Below are 23,752 nucleotides of genomic sequence, written 5' to 3'. Positions count from 1 at the left end.
GCCACAGAGAATGTCTCCTGAAACCATCATTGAGAAGTAATCTCTCCCACAACATCAGGAAGTTAACTAATTATTTTCTTGAAGGTCACCATCCTCAGATGACCGAAATTATTGCCAGGTTTCTGCATTTGTCCCTATTCACATTCCATGAAAACTCTTCCATACAACCTAATTCTGAATTTTGATAACATACTCTTTTATAGATTATTATTATTATTATTATTATTATTATTATTATTATTATTATTATTATTATTATTATTTGTTCTATATATGCCAACAAAGGTATTGCATTTCAGCAAAAACATACCCTGAGCATTATTTTGCCTGCCAGTGAGGTGTGAATGACACTGGGGGTAACTGTGCTTATAATCTATGAATTACCCGATTGGTTTTCCTAAAGTTTAGAAACCAAAACACAACAAAAGGAGTTAATCAACTCATAATATATCACTGTACAATGTTCTGGTGTTGTCTTCAAAGGCCCTTTTCCTACCAGGCCAGCATGGCTGAATGGACGTGGTGGGTCCCCCTGAACAGCAGAATTCTCTTTTTTTCCTGTCCTCTGGGTTTTTGATTTTTTTCCCCCCAGCAGCCGGCGTCCTGTTTCTTGTTGGGCTGTTCGGCCTAAAAAGCTGTCAGTCTCTCTTTCATGGAGACTTTGAACAGATGCCTAGCGCAGTGGCTCAAAGGATGTGAAAAAATGGGAGGGTGGGAGGGACCACAAAAAATTGGTCTCTGAGTAGACAAACCTCGACGCATAATCTCTCAAGGATGCTCTGTTCTTCCTCAGGCTGACAACTCTCTCTCTCTTCCTTCTCTACCTCACACAGTTGGCTTGGTCACACCCAGCATTTCATCTGCATTTAAAAATTAAAAATTCAAACAAAAATCTGGCCCACATGAAAAACCAGCCCCTTTTGGGCATATGGTTCATTATGCGCATTTGTTTAATTACCAAAGCACTCGGGATGTCTCTCTCTTTGCCGGCCCTGGCTTTCAACTTGCAACGTCAGATCGGTCCTCCGTTGCTGAATCGCGGGAAGGAGCATCAATGGCTTCGGCCTGCTCCCCTGTAAAAAGTATAGGTGCAAAGCTTATGGCATCGTAAAAATCAAACTGCAAGCATGCGTGGCATTGGGTTTCACATAGCATGTTATTGGGGTGCTTACAGAGGTCACAGATCTCCTAAGAGCCAGTGTTGTGGAGTGATCAGAGCAGGGATTCTCAATCAGGGCTCCCTGAGAGCTCCCTAGGGGCTCCCCATCTATCCTGCCTTAATGGACTCGTCCACAAGCTATTCCTGGCATTACCATGAAACCAGGGAATTGGCCACTTCTATTGACCTGGGGAGTGGCATTCCCATGTGGTTACCATGCCTAAGAAAGGGGGTGGAGCCTAAATGCCTACTCTTGCCTCAATTCACCTTTCTTCCCCTTCAAGTCATCCTTCGGCATGGCAGGGAGGTGTATGGCCAGCTGACATCACTTCCAGTACACTTCCAGTGCTCCTTAAAACTTGAAAAATATTTCTGGGGATCCTCCACCATCAAAAGGTTGAAAAAGGCCAGATTAGTGTGTTAGATTAGGATCGGTGAGAACACATGAATCTGCTGCATCAGACAGCAAATGCTTGTGTGGTGAATTAAGACGGCCAGCAATACTTTTGACAATGGCTTGCAATCCTAGTTTAGCAAGCAACCAGTCCAAAGTTTTAGAAACATGCCCCTGAACCCTTAAGTTGCTGGTCTCCATACAAATCCGAAATTGGTACCTTTCAGGAACCAAAGCAATAAACTTAAGTTACGCTAGGAGATCGGATCCAGCCTGAGGTGAGCTGTTTTGCAGTGGAATGCAGCCCCAGGATCCGCCAACACTTTTCCCCAAGGTTATATTTATTGAGTCACCATGGACTGTAAACAGGGGTTGGGGATTGGCTCAGTTTCTCTTGTTTCTGTGACGATTGCTCTGCTCCGCTATTGTGTTTACTTAAGAGCCAAATCCCAGCCAAGCCAAAAGCTCCTTGCTGCCGACTAAGCGTGCCTAAAACACCTTCGCTGTAATGATACACTCCAAGAAAGCTTAATTTTATATTCCGATGGATTGCCCCTCCTTAATTATGTTATGGGGCTGTTTCTTTTCTGAGTTTTCCCGTCTCAAAATATGAATTATCTTTGTCATCTGGACGATGTTTCTGTTTCAAAGCCTGGTTTGTAATCTCTCCCTTTCATTATTTTAATGCAAGCAGTCTCCATGTTTTCTTTTATTTCTCCTCCGGTGACAAAATCTATGACTATAGGTTCCCTAAAGGGTAGGCATTCTCCCCTCAAATTTGCGATCATTGTTCGACTAAAAGCAAGGGATTAATATTGTTTTAATTTCATAAGTGTTACCCATCAGCCCCCACTGGATTTGCTAACTCAATTAAATACAACCCTGCAGGGGTGTGTATGGGGGTATTATGCAGCAAATCTGATGTCTTTATTTTGTTTTAAAAGGTTACAGGGATTTTATTGGGGTTTGTGGATTTTTACGTATTGTAACCTGCCACAAGACTTCGGAGAGTGGCGGACTAAAAATGTAATAAATAAAATAAATAAATAATATTTTAAAATGTGTACTTAAACTAGTGAACATATTCTTAACATCATCAGCATCACTCAGTTTGTATACTGCTCTCCCATGCAGGGATCTAAATCCTCTTCGACGCAATAAGGAAGCAAGGGTTGCATGAATTCTAAAGGTTGGACTGAGTTTCACGTGTTCCAGTATATGAGAGCAAGCATGGTATAGTGGCAAGTGCTGAAGTAGCTGCTAGGAGGCCCAGGTTCGAATCCCCGCTCTCCCATGGAAGCTTGCTGGACGCCCCTGCAGTGAAGCTGTGCAAGAAATCCAGGATCTATTTCCTATCAGGGGGGAAAGGAATGAGAGTCAATTATCACACACCTATGTTTTCTGTAGTCATCAGATTGTCAGCATCTCGGGAGACCCAGGTTCGAATTCCCACTTTGCGGTAGAGGCTTGCTGAGTAACCTCGAACCGCTCACATACTCGCCAGCCTATGTCATGAGGTTGCTGTGAGGATAAAACAGGGGTGGAGGGCAACGAAAGTCATTTTGGGTAGCGACGGGGAGAAAAGCAGGATATAAATGAATAAACGGGACCATTGTAACGAATGTCTGATAAATCACAGTGCTATTGTCAGCTGACAGTTTTCTGGCAATGTCCCTTTGGATGTACATTGGTCAGGCTTCCTGGATGCCTCAAAATGAACCTCTGTGGGTACATCCTGGACCACCGTAGCTGCCCCACTCCCCTCTTTTGCTTCAGCCAGAAGCTAGCGGGTTCTTTCAAGGCACAGCCCACTTTGAACTTTGCCACTTCCGTGTGTTTTTTTTCTTTTTTACCTTGAGTAGGGCTTTATCAGTTTACCTTGTTGACAAGCCTGTCGGATTACACAAACAATGCAGTACGAAAAATGCAAAGGAGGGGGATGCTAACAATCCTAATGGATGCAGGGGGGGTGCATGCGAGGGGGGGGAGAAGCAGATTGAAATACTCTCCGTGGATTCTCTTTCATGAATGCAAAGGGGGGATGGGGGTCGGCAGTAGAGGTTAAGGAAGATTCAAGGATGCGTATTGGCAAGAGTTAGGACTCACAACCTTTTGTTCTTCACCTTTCTTTCTCTAGCTCGGCCCCCCCCCACCCCCGAATGCAAATGAATTCAAATAGAAATTGACTCCCCATGTCCCCTCTTCTTGCTTTTGTTTCTGGATAGGTGTTTGTGGTCACGGTGTGGCATTTTGAGCTGTATATGGTGCCCTTGGCTCTGCTGCTGCTGTTTGCCTACAATTTCTCAGTGATCACGCCCGAGAAAGTCACCCATGCCCAAGACCCGCAGGTAAGACCAGCCGGCTTTGTATCACAAAAGGTGGGAATGGGTTTGATTGAATTTGAAGAGGGACTGTTCTTCACAAACTCACTTCTCTTGGCCTCTGGTTTCCAGCCCCCCTTCCCCCCCTTTTGAAATTAGCGACTGAATGGAAATGGATTTAATTCTCGAGGAGGAAAGGTTATTTAGAATGTTTTAATGTCAGCTTTCCACCCCGCTAAGAGTCCCAGGGGCAGACGCGAGCCAGGGAGAGCACTGGAGGGTTTCAAAAAAAGAAAGGGTGTCCAAGAACTGGTGAACTCCATTCGAGTTACAGCCTCCTGGGTTCATTTTTCCACGCTTCTTTTCAAGTCTGCCCCCCCCAACCGAAAGCCATTTCAGATCTGGGGAAATTACGTTTTCCGTGCGCTGACCCCGTTAGGTGGACTCAATGCGATGACGAATAGAAGGACGCTGGGCTGCTTGAAGCCAGTCCCAAGCCCCGCAGATGGAATCAGGGGGACGCATCTGAGTCTTTTATTACGTTTAGGAAACGGGAGCTTTCCTCGCGCAATGGAATTTGGGAGCAGCGACTCGTTAGCGGCAAAAGGAGATTTCATTTCTCTCTCTCTCTTTAAAAAAAAGTATTCTGAACTCCGGCAAACCTCATGAAGGCCGAGGGGGTGGAGTTGAAGGCATTGGCTGCCCGTTACTCATTCACTGCCAGCGCATCAATGTCCCACCGCAAAGCCAAGGATTCTCCGGTGTGTGCTCTGAGCATGTGATGGATGTTCTCATCTGCAGGACACTTCAGTAGGAGTGATATATCTACATTTTCTTCTCCAGTGTTCCCGTGGTGTTCCCCATGCTGCCTTTGTCAAGGGTCACCGTGGTTCCCCCCCCCCCGCCTCCTGCTTTTCTGTGTTCGTCTCAGAGTTACCCCATTTTGAACCAACCCTTCATTTTCATGAGCCACCCTTCACCCCCAGAGGTCCCAAAGGTGTTTAACCCGCTCACGTTTTAGGAAGACCTGATATCACAGCTGCTCAGATGGACACCTTCTCATGGCAAATGGAGAAAAGAACGGGGAGGGTGAAAAATGTGGTTTTATTTTATCTCTCTTGCCAAGACTCAAAGTGGTGGGTGGGTGGATGGATAGATGAATAGACAGTCAGATAGATTCAGTTGGGTCGCCATGTTGAGCTGAAGCCACAGAACAAAGTTTAAGTCCAGGGCCACCTTGAAGACCAGCAGAGTTTTATTCAAGGCACCTGGCCTGATGAAGGTTCAGTGTTGATTGGCTGTGGCTTCCTTACTCAGTGTTGATTGGCTTGGTTTTGTTTTCTCACTTCCTGACTCAGTTTTGATTGGCTGAGGCTTGTAGACTCACTTCCTGTCTCATTGTTGATTGGCTGAGGCCTGTGGTCATACTTCCTGTCTCAGTGTTGATTGGCTGAGGTTTGTGCTCTCACTTCCTGCCTCAGTGTTGATTGGCTGATTTTTGTTTTCTCACTTCCTGACTCAGTTTTGATTGGCTGCATCTTGTGGTCTCACTTCCTGGCTCAGTGTTGATTGGCTGTGGCTTCTGACCTCACTTCCTGGCTCAGTGTTGATTGGCTGTGGCTTCTGACCTCACTTCCTGACTCAGTGTTGATTGGCTGACCTCACTTCCTGACTCAGTATTGATTGGCTGACCTCACTCAGTGATGATTGGCTGGGTCTTCTGACCTCACTTCCTTTCTCACTGTTGAGTGGCTGAGGCTTCTGGTCTGACTTCCTGTCTCAGTGTTGATTGGCTTGGGCTTCTGACCTCACTTTCTGACTCATAGATTGGCTGATCTCAGTTCCTGACTCAGTGTTGATTAGCTTATGCTTGTTTTCTCACTTCCTGTCTCAGTGTTGATTAGCTGAGGCTTGTGGTCTCATTTCATGACTCAATATTGATTGGCTGGGGCTTGTGATCTCACTTCCTGATTCATTGTTGATTGGGTGAGATTTGTACTCTCTCTTCCTTTCTCAGTGCTGATTGGCTTATTTTTGTTTTCTCACTTCCTGACTCAGTTTTGATTGGCTGAGGTTTGTAGACTCACTTCCTGACTCAGTGTTGATTTGCTGGGTCTTGTGATCTCACTTCCTGACTGAGTTTTGATTGGCTGAGGCTTGTGGTCTCACTTCATGATTCAGTGTTGTTTGGCTGTTCTCACTTCCTGACTCAGTGTTGATTGGCCTATGGTTGTTTTCTCACTTCCTGTCTCAGGGTTGATTGGCTGATGCCTGTGATCTCACTTCCTGTCTCAGTATTGATTGGCAGGGACATGTGCCCTCGTATCCTTTCTCATGCCTCTGATCTGGTCAATGGCACTTGTGCTGTAATCGAGCTCAAACCTTAAGAGTCCACATGGATGTAAAGAGAAAAGTTTAAAAGATGTCTGATGAAGATATCTCTGTCTTAATGTGATGTGGTTGTTGAATTGCTCTGGTGTGTTGGGAGTCCTCGGAATGAATTATGATGAAATCTTCATTCTCATTAACCTCCGGCTGTTCTTGGAAAAATAATGACATCTCATGCAGATGTTAATCTGGGGTTGCAAAATAATCCTCATTACTTGATTGAGAGTTGCCAGGTACTTTGTAGTGGCCAATGGAGGACAGAGGTACACAATTTAGGAGCAAGGAGGAGTGCTGAAAAATGATGTCACCCAGAAGTGATGTCAGGGAGGCTGGAGGAGACACTCTGGCTTTTGGGCAAAAATTAGTTTCTTGCCACAGAGCTTTGCCCCAAAATTTGAGCATTGCATTGCTTCTGGGCAATGTCAGCATGTCACACTTACTTCCTGATTCTTCCCTCCCTGTGCCTGGTTAACTCCCCAGTTTCTGAGAACCTTAAAATAGGAGGGAGAGGCTCCAAGCAGGATGATCGTGTGGTAATCCTAATTTGACTGTTTCAGAGGATAGCTGTGTCAGTCTGCCAGCAAATAGCTAGATTTGAGTCTAGTAGCACTTTGAAAATCAACTAGATTTTTGGGGGAATATGACCTTCCATGAGTCAAAGCTCTTCTTGTCAGACAGGACGAATCTAACAAATGCAACATTCAACAAAGCAAGCGTTGACTCTCGAGACCTTGTTGGCCTCCAGTGTGTTCCTGCAGAGGTGTCACACTCATTGGTTACGAGGGCTAGATCTGACTTAAAGTGTCACTCTGTCTGGCCAGGGCTGCATGCTGTAAAATGCGAAGCCAGGTTCCCAAGATATAAACTTTATAAAGGACACGGTCAAACCCAATTAACAATTTTAGTTTTGACTCAAAAGATGAAGATGCTTAGAAAAACTAATATGATCCCCATCTCCCACTCCCAACACCGTTATTGTCCCTGTCCTGGGACAGGGACAAAATGCATAGAGCAATAAAAGAAATTAATGGCCAGTTCTAGATTGCAAAAAATAAGTCCAATGGCACCTTTAAGGCCAACAGAGATTTATTCAAGGTGTGGGCTTTTGAGTGCAAGCACTCTTCCTCAGTTCCAGCCCATGGGCTGCACATTTGACACCCTGGTGCTCCTGGACACCCTGGTGCTCCAGCTAGTGTTTCTATCTTCTCTTTTCCCCAAAGTTGTTTCTCTTCTCAATGAAGCTATGCATTCTTTAAGCAGCCGGTGCTGCGCTCCTCCTTAGCATATCTAAGCTCGCTGGTAGGTTCTACCCTGGCTTCCCTGAAACACACCCTGGAAACTTTGAAAAGTGACCCCAGTTCAAACCAGTTTTTGAAGCCAAGCTTGTTTTTTAAAAGGTAGGGAAAAATTAACATGCTATGCAAGGGGTTTCTTTTTTAAAAAATTGACAGAAGCAAGTCGGCTTAGGAAGGATCGGCCGAAAGACTATGGCCGATAATTTATTTAGAAGATTTACACACCGCCTCTCCAGAGAAACCATAAAGATTAACTAACTATTAATACCCCAGCGGTTAAAAACCTAGCCAGAACATAAAACATTTAGTAGCCTAAAATGATCCTGTGAGACGGCCCTCCGAAAAGACGCTTCATCCTCTCCAGAGGTGCCTATCTGCTGTCAGAATCCCCCTGACCCAATGCATGTAGGCCAGCTCCTTTACAGGGAGTTCCCCCAGAACAGCCCCCCAGAACAGATTGGGTGTGGAACCTTCTGTCCCCCCTGCTGCCCACCAGGGTTACAAAACAGCTGCTGCAGAGAGCTTATGTTGAGAACAAGTGGGTTGGGGTGGTAAAACATGGTGGTGGACTCTATTCTGGATAACTGTGTTTGATTTCCCTATTCCTCCTCCACGTACAGTCAGCTGGGTGACCTTGGGACAGACACAGTTCTCTGAGAGCTCTCTTGGCCTGTCCAACCTCACAGGTTGAGTGGAAAAGAAGGGAAGGCAATTGTAAGCTGCTTTCACACTCCTTTGGGGAGTGAAAAGTGGGGTATAAAAATCACAATTTATTTAGACAGTACCACTGGTGTGTGGGGGTGTGTGTTTTCAGACTGGTTTTAATGTTTCAAAATCTGCTTAGCTTATCTGTCTATATAACTCATAGACGTTTAGGCAAAGTTTTGTATTGGCGATGCTTAGAGTTCGTTTAATAACATTTTTTCTGTGTGACGACCACACCTGTTTGGTGTCCTGTTGTTTTCAGATTTCAGGTGGGCATATAAACTTTTAAAATAAAATTCATGAATTTTAAAAAGTGGACTGTGGGGAGAGGAATTCAGAAAGCTCATATCTTCTTCATTAAAAGAATAATGAATTAAAAGAAATGTCTTGGTCTGGCATGTAAATGAGAACAGGGTAGGCCACCAATGGGCTTCAAGGGGGAGGAGCATTCCACAGGTGAGGTGCCACTGCTCAAAAGGCCCTGTCTCTGCTCCCTGTGCATCTCACCTTGGAAGGTGGGGACACAGAAAGCACAGATAGTGAGGAGAGTTAATCCACGTTGAGATTCCTACGGGTAGCAAAAAGCGGGGTATAAAAACCCGGCATTTTTCTAGACATTGTGAGCTAGACAGTATGGAAAGAGGTTCAAGCATTCTGGGCCTGCACTATGGCTCCTGATCTGTCAGTTACCCTTTTCATTTCATCTTCCAATTTTATTTAACGTACCTTGTGCATATCCGTGCTGTTGCAACTGTGTATTCGGCTTACTGCCCGTTAAAGCTTCCCTTTGGGGTTTGAAATGTTTTTTGGGGGGAATGCTTTAATGATGTTCTGCTTTTCTGGTTTTTGTTTGAAGGACTGCTTGGATGTAGAAGATGACGACGACGATGATGACAAGGTGAGATTATTGCCAAAAGAAAGTCTTTTCCCCTGCTCTCTTCCCCAGGTTCTCCAAGAAGAAACCGGGATCCCCCAAAGCTCAGAGCTCTTAATGGAGTCTTTCGGTGAATGTTTAAACTGGACTTCCCCAATTGAGTCCAGCTGAAGCATGCTGAATTCTCAAGCACTATTTAGTTCATTTAGAATTAAATTTGTTTCCCGCCCTATCCTCTGAGACTCAGGGTTGGCTCCGTCCCGATAAAATCGCATCCAGGATTAAAATACGGATAAAATATAAAATCGCTAAATTTAAGTACAGAAATCCAGCCCGACGTTGCCTAGCTCTTCAGCTTACTGGAACGGGTGGAGAGAGGAGGTGGGAAGAATATTAATTGGAGGCTTTGATGGGGGAAGCTGCATAATTCAGATGTAGTTTGAGGCCTCAACCACAGCCCTGGCAGAACAGCTCTGTTTACCAAGCCCTGTGGAACCTTTGAAGGTCCTGCAGGGCCCTGATCTCAACAGGGAGAACATTCCACCAGTCTAGGGCCCAGCCTGAAAAGGCCTTGACCTTGATTGAGGCCCATCTGATATCCTTGGGAGCAGGGAACTGAGCTCCATATTGCATGGCAAAGGAGAACGGTGCCTGACTTAGGTTCCGAAGACTACCAGAGTGGTTGGACTCTATTTGCCGTAGCAGAGAGAACATTTACGTAGCCTTGTGTTACCCAAAGACACACCAATACATTCTGATTTTTTAAAAATCTCCCATAATACAACAAACCTCCCCAAATTTGGGGAAAAAAACATCTGGCTGGCTCACCAGTGATGCCGAAGGTTATGGTTTCTATCAAATGTGTGTGTGTGTTCCATCAAAGTGTACGGCAAGAGAGCTTTCTTGGATTCTGCCGCGTGTCGGACAGAGCAGAGCTGGCTTCTGGGATTTGTAACATGCCCTACAAGACTCACTGTTTACAAGTTAGGAACACATAGACACTTAGTGCAAAAACAGAGAAACAGATTAACTCTCTTCCATTGGGACGATCAATCTCGGAAATGACAGAGGTTGGTGGCCCACAGCCTCTCTCTCTTCCAAATACCAGCAGTGATGGAAGATAACAGTGTTTTGGTTGTTGGGCATATATCTTGCGGGGTTCTCCTCTGCAGAAATGTCATTTTAAATGCAAAGTGTGAGCCCCCCCACTCCGTAAAACGGTAAGGCATTGGGAACCCAGCTTTCCCTAGCGTTGTCTCTTGTTCCCCACTTACATCAATTTTGACTGTGTCATTGCGGGATAAAATAGTAATCTTCCCCTGTAGTGTCTCACGCCAGTTCTTAATGAGCTATCTTGATTTGTCTCTGTGTGTGCAATTCTCAATTTGCATGTATGACGAGTGAGAACGTTTAGACTCGCACGACAATTAAAAGTGTTTTCTCTGTGTTTCCTTCCACGTCTCGGATGTTAATCACAACTCAAACAGACCTGTGCCAAGGCCATTAAACAAAATAGTTTCCAAGGAATGGACAAATCCAAGTCAGTCCATAAGAAACAGAAGTTCTAGAGCCAACTTTCTTAACTTTTTTAACCATTGAGAAACCCCTGAAACATTCTTCAGGCTTGGAGAAACCCCAGAACAGGGTTGGGAAGCAGAGCTGTGGACACACCCACCCGGGTCCCCTCACCTTCCTGTTCAGCCCCATCATTGGCCATTTTGGGAAGGGGGCAGGTCAACATGACCATATGTGGTTGTATCACCCAGTCAATGTTTAACAAATTCAGATATAAATAAAAGAAGCGGTCACTGACAGAAACGTACGGTGAAAACCTTCCTACAGAATCGTCAAGGGCTGGACATGACTGAACGAATAACAAACAGGGCCATTAAGAAACCCCAGGGTTTTACAAAACCCTGATTGAGAAAGCCTACTCTAGAGCAAAGAATGTGGGGAATATTAGGATGGACCACTTTGATGAGCCTGTGGCACTTTTGTGAACAGGTGGAGTTGGGAACCATTAAAATGATTTCCACGAGGGATAAAGCCCATCACAAAATGGCAGCTAGGGGGCCTGGGGCCCAAATCAAAATGTTGGACATGTCCACAAATCTTCTGTGATGGGGGTGGCTATTTCTGACCAACTGGTTCCTGGATGCATACTTCTGAAGAACTTTCTGTTCTGAGGAGATGAAGGAAAGCTCTTTGGAAAGAGATACTTTTGAGTAGGGTGCTGTGTTGGAATTCATTGTGATAGTCTGTATTGAAACCAAAGCAGTTGGTCTTGGGCACCATGTTGAAGTTCACTGCAGTAGACGGCATCACAAATGGAAAACTTAGTGTAGTAATTGCTTTAGGATGCTTTGGGCTGATCTGTGTTGAGCAGGGGGTTGGACTAGATGGCCTGTATGGCCCCTTCCAACTCTATGATTCTGATTCTAATTACTTTTTCTCATGCTTCTCCTGTATTCTCATATGATATCCTGAGTCAGGACCTTATTTATATATTTATTTTTGAGTTTTTTGTGTGTCCTTCCCCAAAGGCTTGGGGCAGGTTACAACAAGGAAAAGAGACATTCCAGCATTTGATCACATTCCCAAGGACACTCTACAGAGTAAATTACTTATAAAAATGTAACTTTGTAAAATACATCATCACAATAATATAACGTAACTATAGCATAATTTCCCCAATTCTGCATCCTGTTTGAGGAGTAAAGAGTATAAAGTCAACTCCTGTATGATTCAGCTTCTAATTGCGGTTTAAAATGTTTTTAATAAATATTTATAAAGCAGGTTAATTTTTTTTTAATGAGAATAATTTTTAATATGAACTATAATTTGTATTTTGTACTTGATACTCATCTGTGATGTTCACTGCCCAGAACTGTTTCTGGGAGGGTGGTGTGCAAATTCAATAAATAGTAATAATAATAAATCCTAATAATAACTTTATTTTTATTAATCAGCGTTTTTAACTCCCCATCCCAGCAAGCCAGCTCTGAGCGGTGTACAACATGGAATACACTTATAATTTAAAAAAAAATAGTTAATTAAAAATACAATTAAAAGCATTAAAACAGGAGATAACAGCCTCAGGTTAAAAATCAAGCGTTGGCTATCTATGAATTTGGCTGGTTGGAAATCAGGAAATCAGAGATTTCCCAGGTCTCAACTATAAGCCCAGTGAAACAGCTCCATTTTACAGGTTCTGTGGAACTGTCCATGGTCCTGAGGTCCTGATCTTACCCTCTTGCCAGGCAGGGGCCAGGGCTCAAAAGGCCCTGACCCTGGCCAATTTGATTTCTTTGTGATTTCTTGCCTGCATTCCCACTTTCCTGTACCAGGTTTGCATCTTTTAATAATCATAATGTATCTGTTCGGCTATGAGCCTGCGTAGCCTTCTTGCTTTCCCCCAAAGGTGAACTCTGCCCAGATCCAGTTGTCATCGTGTCAGGCTCTCTCATTTGCAGAGTCGAAAGATGTTGGCAACTCCTGAAGCAGAGGCCTAAGCTGTTTCCTCTTGAGCTTGAAAAAAGGAATCCCTCAAACGTTTCACCCTCCCAGGGGCGATGGCCACGCGCCCCTTTTCCCGAGTCCCATCCGTGGAAGATTACTCGGGCACAAAAGGACTTAGATGCGGTCCCTTCAGATCCTCAAAAAACGTCTTCCCCTTGGCCGATACGCTTAATCTTGTGCGAGACCCTCTTTTGTAAGTTTGGCGAAGCAATTAATGGCGAGACGGGGACATTCTCAGTTCAGGATCTGTGGGGAAGATTCCAAGCGACGCAACTGATGGCATAATTAATTCTCAATTGTCAATTCGTTTTGATGGTTTTAATTCTTTTCCCAGAGTGCCGCAGTCAACCGAGGAAGAGTTCAAGGAAGAAAGGGACCTCTGGAGGGGAGGGGGTGGCAACGGGGGGGGGGGGCTCCGCTTAGTTAAAAATAAGAGGGAAGGACAAATTGGACAGATATGGGTGAGGAATTCTTCTTCCGGATTTAAATGAAAGGCTCCCAAGCTCCGAACAGTAGGAGTCTGCTCCTTTTGAGGATATGTGTGTATCTTCAATCAGACAGCTGTCGGTTTACGAGGGCTGGATCCCCCCAAAAGCCAGAATGGAATGGTATAGGGTTGCCGAATCTGGACTGGGGAAATTCCTAAAGGTTTTGGGGGTGGAGCCTGGGGGACCGGGAGGGTTTGCGGAAGAACTGCAGCTGAGTATAATGCCGCAGAGTCTTCCTTCCAAAGCAACCATTTCCCCCAGGGGAACCAGGTTTCTATCCCCTAGAGATCGGTTGTCATTTGAGGAAATCTCCAGGCCACACCTGGAGACTGGCAAAAGAGGAACCAATGGTCAATTCCAGAGCAACTGAAGAGAAATGCACCCTCAGATCAGACTTAATCACCATTTCTTTGCTCCTACTTTCTTTGATGCAGGTGTAAACTGATACAGGCTGAAACTATGAGGTTGTTCAGGGATTGCTTGCAACTGTTTCCTTAGAACTGTTCTTTGTGCAACCGTTCTCTCAGAGCTCTCTAAGCCCCAGCTGCCTCCCAGGGTGTCTGTGGTGGAGAGAGGAAGGGAAAGGCTTTTATAAATGACAATTAGCCTCTTCAAATTTTCTAATATAGCCAGGTATTATTCTTCCTCTGAGTTATTCCTAAGGAAAAGATGGGGGAAGAGAGTTCTCATGTTATTAAAGAAGAGCTGGTTTTTATTACCCGAAGGAGTTTCAAAGTGGCTTACGATCGCCTGCCTTTCTATTCCTCGCAACATTTGAGTCCAAAGGCACCTTTAAGACAAAGTTTTATTCAACTTTATATTCATCCCCTTCCTCTCACCACAACAGACACCCTGTGAGGTAGGTTGGGCCAAGAGAGCTCTGACAGAACTGCATAAAGAGCTCATATGCATGTCAGCTAGCATGACAGGAGAACATGCCTGTTTCCCAGATGGTAGTCGAGAATAATATTGTTCTCCTGCAAGTAGCGGATTTGCTGGTGGTAAAGTGGTGGTTTTCCACTTTTTAAAAAGTTACAGGCATCTTATATATATCAAATCAATATAATTGCAGTAAACAAAGAAGCAGACCTGATTCTGGGAGTAACCCAGTAAGGTAGGCTGGATGAACAGAGAATCCAGCCTTGCTTATTTTGCCTGGACGTTTTCATCTCTCCCCCCTCCCCTTTTCCTTGAGAGGGTTTTGTGTTATAAATTAGAAATGCCACAACCGTCTTCTGCTAGTTTTAGGGGTTTTTTTTGCCTGCCGTGTCTGAAAGAAAGAGAGAGGAGTGAGGAAAGAGACCCACACATGTGACCATCGGGATGTCCTTCAGAATAAATCTGTTATTTTGTTTTTAACTCAATCTCTCTGTCCGTGACAGTTGGGAGAGCAGCCTCGGAAGATGTAATGTTGTGTTTGCTAAATTGTGTTATCGGCACATTTTGGTGGCGCAATCGGAGACGTGTAAACAAAGCCAGCAGGATGCAGATTTGGCTGCCAGATGAGATTTGTCGCAGTTTCGAGTTGCAAGAACGGGCTTGCCCTGGAAGTTCATCTCTCTTTCGCAAAAAAAAAAAAAAATGCTGTTATCCAATAAGGATTGGTCAGAAGTTAGACAAAACCTGTCAAGATCGCTGGGCATTGTCAGGAGATTTCAAAACAGAATAATTAGGGTTTGATTATCCCGACTTGAAAGAGCTGTCCTACACCCTGAAAGCTTGGCTGCTATTGAAACGTGGGTAATGGAGAGCCAGTTTGGTGTAGTGTTTAAGGGCAGTGGACTCTAATCTGGAGAACTGGGCTTGATTCTCCACTGTTCCCCCATATGCAGCCAGCTGGGTGACCTTGGGCCAGTCACAGTCCTGTTAGAGCTGTTATCACAGAACAGTTCTCTTGGAGCTCTTTTGGCCCCACCTACCTCACAACCTGCCTGTTGTGTAAAACGGAAGGGAAAGGTATATGCACGCCTCTTTGGGGCTCCTTCAAGCAGTAGAGAGAGTGAGGTATTGCAGGAAGTGTATTGAGATCCCCCAATTTACCATCTCAACCTGAATGTTCTTAGCATGCTGTACTGCATCTTGTATTCTGGCCTGTATTGTCTGGAATACTTTGAGAAAAACTGAATTTTTTCCCCTCCTTCCTTCCTTCCTTCCTTCCTTCCTTCCTTCCTTCCTTCCTTCCTTCCTTCCTTCCTTCCTTCCTTCCTTCCTTCCTTCCTTCCTCCCTCCCTCCCTCCCTCCCTCCCTCCCTCCCTTCCTTCCTTCCTTCCTTCCTTCCTTCCTCCTTTCCTCCCTTCCTTCTCCTTCCTTCCTTCCTCCCCTCTCCCTTCCTTCCTTCACCTTCCTTCCTTCCTTCCTTCCTTCCTCCCTCCCTCCCTCCCTCCCTTCCTTCCTTCCTTCCTTCCTTCCTTCCTTCCTTCCTTCCTTCCTTCCTTCCTTCCTTCCTTCCTTCCTTCACCTTCCTTCCTTCCTTCCTTCCTTCCTTCCTTCCTTCCTTCCTTCCTTCCTTCCTCCTTCCTTCCTTCCTTCCTTCCTTCCTTCCTTCCTTCCTTCCTTCTCCTTCCTTCCTTCCTCCCCTATTCCTTCCTTCCTTCCCTTCCCTTCCCTTCCCTTCCCTTCCCTTCCCTTCCCTTCCCTTCCCTTCCCTTCCCTTCCCTTCCCTTCCCTTCCCTTCCCTTCCCTTCCCTTCCCTTCCCTTCCCTCCCCTCCCCTCCCCTCCCCTCCCCTCCCCTCCCCTCCCCTCCCCTCCCCTTCTGCTTATTCCATCTAGGAATGTGAAAAGAAGGGCTTGAGAGAAAGGATTTACATGGTCCAGGATATCGTTATAACGGTCCAAAACCTCTTGGAAGATATTGTGTCTTTTGCAGAAAGGATCAAAAAGTAAGTGGAGGTTTTGGGTTTGGCCTTACTGTCAGGGAAATACTTCAGACCACCATGATGGAGAGGTCAAGAATTTTCTAGAGCTACCCCAGAAATAATTTCGCCCCCTGGGCTGAAAGTTCACAGCATCACACTTTCCATTTTCTGTCCTTTGCATGTTAACTGTGAGTGAACTTTCATGGCTAGGTTGCTCTCTCATAGCTCTTTCAGGATACTTTTGAATACTGGGTAAATTCCGGTATTGCTCTCTGTCCATGGACGAACCATTTTTAGAGCTAGCCCATGGTGGTTGGCAGTGAGGGAAGAGGGGAAGGCTTATGGGGTACATGAAATATATTAAATCCAACCCCGGATTGCTAAAGTTTGAGAACCATGGACCTAGCATATCTCCCAGAAACCTCAAGGGTTCTTGAGTTGGTTGCTAGCATCTAGAAAAGCTGTTTGAGAGATTAATAGAGTCCCCTTAAATCGGATTACAGACGCATCTGGCTAGTCCTGAGTCTGTATTGTCATTTTGAGTGTCTGAAATGGTGTTTGGGGAATGTGAAAGAACACCTGGAAGATGGGCGGAAGCTTCTGGAACTCCGGTGTATGTGGGAGTCAGTCCTCTTTGGCCTTTTCTTGTGTTTTGGATTGTTATCTGCTCGAACCTTCAGGGGTACACTACACTGAAGAAGACAGGGTGGCTCCATTTTACAAAAAAAGAAGAATGTCAGTTGGGAGGGGGTAAAAGGCTTACATGGCTTGGGAGTGGGGTCCCTGAAGGACCATCTTCTCCCATATATTATTGCCTAGGAATTAAGATCACAAGGGTGTACCCTTCTGACTGTCCCACCAATTCAAGATCCTCATTTGCTGGACACAGGGCCTTTTCGGTGGCAGCCCCACAATTCTGGAACCACTTCCTCAAAGAGTCTTTCAGAAGATGGTTTTATTTAGGACCAGTTGACTACAAGTCCTCAATTGCCATTTAATTTTTTAAAAAATAATGTGTTGGAAGCCCCTTCGAGCTCTGTAAGGAATAAAGGCAGCTAATTAAACAGGCAATAAAACAAACCAATAAAAATGGAAATAGTAAATGACCAATCGATCGATCGATTGCCTGGCTCCTGGACCCTATTTTGGCACCCACTTCTCTAAGGGAGCATGCCATGGATTCTGGGGTTCCTTGAAGCCTGAACAGCTTTTCAGGAGTTCCTCCGTGGTCCAAAAAAGTTGAAAAAGTCTGCTGCAGACTCTTATCTGGTTTAGCTGATCGCACCCTGAAAGAAGAGCTGAGGTGTCTGTCGACTTTTCCCTCTTACCCGGTCAGGGTAACTATCTCCCCCCTCCTCCCCGTTTTTGGAAGGTTTTCAACAGTCCTGTTCTTTTCACGAGAGCCGTGTGGGGTCTAAAAATACGACAAGCCCAGCTGCGATTCGGCAACATCTGGCCCAGCTGTGCGGGAAATGGGCAGGGGCTGCCTTCGAGCCCGTGAACGGAGCACTGTTCTGTCCACAGCTGTATGGCAGGAAGGCTCGGAAAGCCGGGTGACTCGTAATTCTGGCATTTTCGTTGACGACAATGGCTCCTAAGAGCCCGCAAGGGCACCCGGGTGGCTGCCCTGCCTAATCTCCCAAGAATCCGATTGTAACTCAACAGCCGCATTGCTCCGAACAGGGGAGAGGGCAGAAGGCATCCCCCGCAAGTGGTTTTAACAAGCGACACAGCCGTTGAGACAAGTGCTACCGTCGGTATAACCCCGTGTATCAAAGGGACTTTTTTAGTCTCTCGGTTCAACTCGGAGGTTTGGTGGCCTTCAAAATAGCTTCCATGAATTGATGGGCCGCCGTTTCACCCTTGCTTCAATGTTAGATGTGTCGCGACTTCCTCGGAAGGGTGGCGTTACTTCCCCTAGCCCACCCCGGTCAGCTTTTTTTATTCACCAAGGAAGACAAAGTGTTTTTCATAGCTCGGCCTGCTTGGGGTCTTCTTTTGCACCCACATCGTAGGTTAAGTGCATCCTGCAAACGTCCAACAACCGATTTCTTTTTTAAAGTATAATGTTTATCTGGACCCAAATTCAGGTAATGGTCCAAACTCTGGCAGGTTTTGTCTAATGCAGAAATTTGTTCCTTAGGCTTCCTTTAACTCAGGGGTAGTCAAACTGCGGCCCTCCAGATGTCCATGGACTACAATTCCCAGAAGCCCCTGCCAGCGAATGCAGGGGCTTTTGGGAATTGTAGTCCATGGACATCTGGAGGGCCGCAGTTTGACTACCCCTGCTTTAACTTCTGTAGCCTGGTTCATACCTGCATTTCCCCTATTTGCCCCATGCTTGATTACTATAAAGATGGCCAAACTGTGGCTCCAGATGTCCATGGACTACAGTTCCCATGAGCGCCTGCCAGTATGATGCCAGGGGCTCATGGGAACTGTAGTCCATGGACATCTGGAGAGCCACCATTTGGCCACCCCTTCTATACACTGAAACGGGAAGTTACAGAGCAGGTAACTTCCCCAGCCTGATATCTGCTCCTGAGGTCTCCTTGGTAACCTATTTTTAAGGATCCAACGTGGGAAGGGGGGGGGCATAGTTGCTTCCCTTGGCCAAAGAGTGAGATTAAGGCCCAATAATTTCAGCAAGTTACTCAAGCGCTCTCTCTTCTCTCCCCTCTCCGAACTGGACCCCAGTACCTTCAACTGGACAGTCCCTTTCCTGTCTGTCCTGGCTGGCTTGGTCTTTGCCGTGGCAACAGTTGTGCTGTATTACATCCCGCTGCGGTACATTGTCTTACTCTGGGGTAAGTTTGTGCTGTCACTCCTCTATCATTCGTTTGCGGAGTTCCACTAGATGTGGATGCATCTTGATGATTTCTGTTCTCTTCATTTCCGCATTACGGTTTTTGCTTTTGTTGTTCTTTCCTTCTTCTTTGAGGACCCACCCTTCATTTTATCCTCACAACCACCGCCCTGAGACTCTTTGCCATGAACCTCCTGCTAATTCCTTCCAGGAAACATGTCTGTGAATGATGCCACATGACAGCAACATGCCTCCCAGCTTTGTCTGAATTTTTCTGCTGTTTTTTTTTCCTACTCTGTTTCGTAAAACTCTTCCCCCCCCCCTCCCATTTCACCTGAAGACGTAAAGCCTGGTGTTGTGATTGAGAGCAGTGGCCTCCAATCTGGAGAACTGTTTTTGATTCCCCACTCCTCCTCCACATGCAGCCAGTTGGGTGACCTTGGGCCAGTCACAGTTCTCTCAGAGCTCTCTCAGCCATGCCTACCTCACAGGGTGTCTGTTGTGGGGAGAGGAAGGGAAAAGGGTTTGTAAGCCACTTTGGGACTTCTTCAGTTAGTAAAAAGCAAAATACAACAACAACAAAAAGACTTTTTCTTCTTCTTCTTCTTCTTCTTCTTCTTCTTCTTCTTCTTCTTCTTCTTCTTCTTCTTCTTCTTCTTCTTCTTCTTCTTCTTCTTCTTCTTCTTCTTCTTCTTCTTCTTCTTGTGTGTGTTAACTACTTTTTTTGGTGTGTCCCCCCCCCCCTTTTCTCAGGCATAAATAAATTTACAAAGAAGCTTCGGAACCCTTACGCCATCGAGAATAACGAATTGCTGGATTTCCTCTCCAGGGTGCCATCGGATGTTCAAAGGGTATGTCTCGCAAAGGCCAGGTCTGAGGATCTGCCAGGCAAAGATGTTGGAGGAACACAATGCAAGGGGGGTCAGGGAGGGAGAAAAAGATAGCCAGCTAGAATCCCAGGAGTTCACCATGTCTTAAGGCAGGGGTGGATAGCTAGACAGAGAGAAGCAACTTCTGGGTTATTTCTTTCTGTATAAACACATCCCCAAAGGTTCATGGTTTTAACAAGGGCTCTTCTTAAAAGAGATCCTGCAGAAGACCCCTGAGGAGAGAGACACAGAGGGATGCAGAAAATGGCCTTGAAAATATCGATCAAGGGCTGTTCCAGCGTGGTCTCCGTTTCCACGTAATGGGAAGAAGGTTCCTGTTTCTTTACAAGCCCTTGAGTGAGAGAGCAGATCTTTTAAGGAGAAAAAATCAGGGAGGAAAAGGGGCAGGAGAATACGTTTGTCCTTAACGAATGCCGAGGAGTTCCTTCTCTTCCTCCTCACCCCTAGTGCATCTCATTAGGCGAAAAAAAGTCTGGTTTTAATATTTTGGTTTTCAAGAAATGATGCATGACTTCTCAAATCCTTCCTGCAATTAATCCCCCCCCCCTCACACCAATGTTACTGTGTTTAGAAAATGATTCATTACCTTTGAACCTTCCTTGGTTTTTCCCTGGTTTTTTTTTTTTCCTCGGGGAGCCATTAACGGTGCAGGCGGCGTGAGCTTGGGTTACCTCTTTGCAAACGTGACCGTCTGTTTGTTTTTACAGGTGCAGCAGGCTGAATTGAAACCATACAGTGGGTCTAGCCCCATTAGAAAGAAATGGAGTGCTTTATAGGATGCAGCAGGAGGCATGGGGGACCCCAGCTGCCCGGATGCTCTTGCGCGCATGGCTCCCTCCCCCACGCCTTTGGATGTTGTGACCATAGCCTGGACATAAACACAGTTTTGGGGAAAAAACAGGATTGCATAAGCAACTGATCTTGGCTCTTCCTGCATAAAAGAGTTGCAAGAATCAGATTGTCACAGAAGACGTGTGTGAAAACATCAACTGTTAAAACTCTGTATATTATTGCAATGAAATGATGGAGCGTTACACTTACTGCCTGAGGCCGTGCCCTACAGAGTATGACTCAGTTGTGAAGTGTGCATCTCATGCCTCCGCGTTGTTTAAATTTTGCCAGCCGGCGGTGACTTCCGTAACGGATTTCCGTCACGTTTTCCGTTGCATATCTTTCAGGTTTTCCTTGTGGCGGCTACATAAGATGTTTTCACATCCACAAGCTCCTGTCCAAATCAAGCCGGAATGACACGAAGCTGCCAGGATGGATTTTTGAGATGCTGAACTTTGTGGTTTGGACATTGTGAAGGCCATTTCCTTTCAACAAAGCCACGATAATCTGAACTTTGAAAAAGAAAGTTCACACAGAGTTGGGGGCTTGTCTATACCTTTGGGGGTTACTGAGGATCACTGGGTTGATTTTGAAGCCCAAAGTCTTTTAATGCCCGTCTTCTTCTTTAACTGTTTTTCGATGTTGTTCTATCGTAACGACAAGAAATCGCACCAAAAACTGCCATTTATGTCTAGGGTTGGTGTTGTTGTTTTTTTGTAAAGTCCATTGCGGGCAATGGACTCCCTTGAAGCTGCCACTTAATGGGAGTACAAGAATCCAGTGTCTCCCAACAACCTGACAGACACTCCCAGTTTGCCTTCTTGGATTCCCTCCCATCAGACTGTCATCCACCTTTTCCTTTTCCTGATGATCCAATGAGATGCCAACACTACATATGTGAAATCCTCTTTTATACAATGATAGAGTTATTAAGTTTGAAAAGACATTTTTTTAAAAAAATGTATAAGAAAAAAATATGCTGGTGATTTTTATATTGCTTAGTCTGACTCAGCAGGGCTTGTCATCTATCTATCTATCTATCTATCTATCTATCTATCTATCTATCTATCTATCTATCTATCTATCTATCTATCTATCTATCTATCTATCTATCTATCTATCTATCTATCCATCTATCCATCTATCCATCTATCCATCTATCCATCTATCCATCTATCCATCTATCCATCTATCCATCTATCCATCTATCCATCTATCCATCCATCCATCCATCCATCCATCCATCCATCCATCCATCCATCTGGAGAACAAGGTTAGATTCTCCACTCCTCTGCATGCAGCCAGCTGGCTGACCTTGGGCCGGTCACAGTTCTCTAACAGCTGTCTCAGCCCCACCTCCCTCACAGGGTGTCTGTCATGGGGAGGGGAAGGGTGGGCAATTGTTAGCCACTTTGAGACTACTTTGGGTAGTTAAAAATGAGATACCAAAAAGCAGCTGCTCTTCTTAGCCTAGCATTTTAATGTCACTGGTGCAATCTAGGGCGGGTCCCATCCTACTCCTTTCTTGCATGTCTAAGCAAATCTGGTGGCTTTTCAATTTTGTTCTGTAAGCTGCCAAGGTCTTAAGATGTTATTCCTGTGAGTCACACTTTTCAGAGGCTGGGCCTACAGTTGTGAGTCAAAATCTCCCACAGTTCACTGATTTCTATGCCGTATGACATGGCTGGCAGGCACAGTTTCTGCGGGTGCGAGCAGTCTTGGTATTCAGTTCCCCAATAAGGAGTCCATTGGGAAACACCCTATATAAAAACCCAGACAGGAGGAGATGACCATTATCTTGTGATCTTCCTGGGGGCCTTTGGCTGTCCTCTCTCTGAAGCACAGTGCTGGACTGGATCTGGGTCTGAATCCGCAAAGCAATCACATGTTCTTAATGCTCCCGTAAAGGAACAAAATGGAGATGTTTTCCATTTAAGAAAATGAGGATGCCTTTGGGAAGGTTGCTGTTGGATGGATGGCTGCAGTTCCTTATCTAATCCTCTTCCTGCTGATCAAATTACTGTTTGGTGCAGTGCAGGAACGCCCTGTCTTAAACCACAATTCCCCAACATGGAACTGCCTGGTGCGCACCAAGTGGTTTTAGGAAAAGGATGAGGTGTGTGTGGTGGTGGTGGGGGGAGGGGGACAGGATCACGCATAGCAATGCTTTTCATTGGCTATTGTGGACTTGATTGGCTGTGCAGATTTCTATTAAAATGTTGCTTTGGCAGCAGCCCAAGGAATTTCACTGGGTGACTGATGGTAAACTGCAGCAGCCATTTTGTGGCTGCCTCCACCTCCCGTGGCAGCCATTTTGTAGTAGCCATTTCATGACTGGCCCCCTCCCACACCATGTTAGAATTCCAAAGGTGTCCTCATGGTCTAAAACAGGGGTAGTCAAACTGCGGCCCTCCAGATGTCCATGGACTACAATTCCCAGGAGCCCCCTGCCAGCATTCGCTGGCAGGGGCTCCTGGGAATTGTAGTCCATGGACATCTGGAGGGCCGCAGTTTGACTACCCCTGGTCTAAAAGGTTGGGGAACACTGTGTTAAACCAACCACCATCAAATCCTTACCTAAGAATAGCTCTGTCTGTCTCCTGGCCCTCTTTAAGCTCTCGATCTTGTGCTCCTTAGAAGCCTTTCCATGAACAGCTCATGGGATGGGAAACTCCTTCTGGATTACTTATTTTTGGAGCCATGTGGTTTCTGTCAGGTGTATCCCCCTTGAGCCTGACACATAGATGCGGTTTTAGAAGAGACTGAATTTTGCAAAGATAACATGTTGATGCCTCAATAAATAGCAAATCGTATTTTATTTTAAAAGCTGATGATGTTTAGTGTGTGTGGGTCTTTTTTAAAGCGTTGTGATCCTGCGGTTCTTTACGGGTGTGAAAAAATCACTGTGTGTACAAATGACAGCCCCGTAGGTGTAAGGTCTTTCCCCAAAACACACACCAAGTTCTAGGAGGGAAGGGAATACGGTTAGGTTCTGCTGAAAACAGCCCCTCAAACATTCCTTTAGAAAGGGCAGAGGCAGCTTTTTGGGGGGCAGGCGGAGGATTAGGAAGAGGCCCCGGGAAGTCCAGAGGCAGGGTGCCAAGAAATACGAAGAAGAGGATCAGTGGAGATCAAGAAGAACTGTGGTAGGAGGAACTGAATTTTTATCTTTTGGCTTGAACAAATTCTTGCTTTGCGCCTGGGGTTTGTCATATTATTTCCCCCT

The 23,752-nt window shown here is 45.5% G+C and overlaps 1 protein-coding gene across 4 annotated transcripts in view; it reads left to right on the top strand.

Annotated features, from left to right (window-relative positions):
* The window catches only part of MCTP2 (multiple C2 and transmembrane domain containing 2), an 85,913-nt gene extending 62,561 nt beyond the window's left edge, over positions 1-23,352 (top strand). For all 4 annotated transcript variants that reach the window (XM_077317584.1, XM_077317585.1, XM_077317586.1 and 1 more), the window contains 6 exons: positions 3,779-3,901; positions 9,119-9,160; positions 15,914-16,023; positions 18,697-18,806; positions 19,559-19,656; positions 20,403-23,352. In XM_077317584.1, coding sequence (XP_077173699.1) covers positions 3,779-3,901; positions 9,119-9,160; positions 15,914-16,023; positions 18,697-18,806; positions 19,559-19,656; positions 20,403-20,471 — 552 coding nt within the window. In that variant the 3' untranslated portion in view covers positions 20,472-23,352. The remainder of the gene's footprint in view (positions 1-3,778; positions 3,902-9,118; positions 9,161-15,913; positions 16,024-18,696; positions 18,807-19,558; positions 19,657-20,402) is intronic.
* The last annotated feature ends 400 nt before the right edge of the window (positions 23,353-23,752 follow it).

The sequence above is a fragment of the Paroedura picta genome, chromosome 18, assembly GCF_049243985.1.
Source record: "Paroedura picta isolate Pp20150507F chromosome 18, Ppicta_v3.0, whole genome shotgun sequence".
Taxonomy (NCBI): Eukaryota; Metazoa; Chordata; class Lepidosauria; order Squamata; family Gekkonidae; genus Paroedura; species Paroedura picta.
This window is presented reverse-complemented; position numbering and strand designations above follow the sequence as displayed.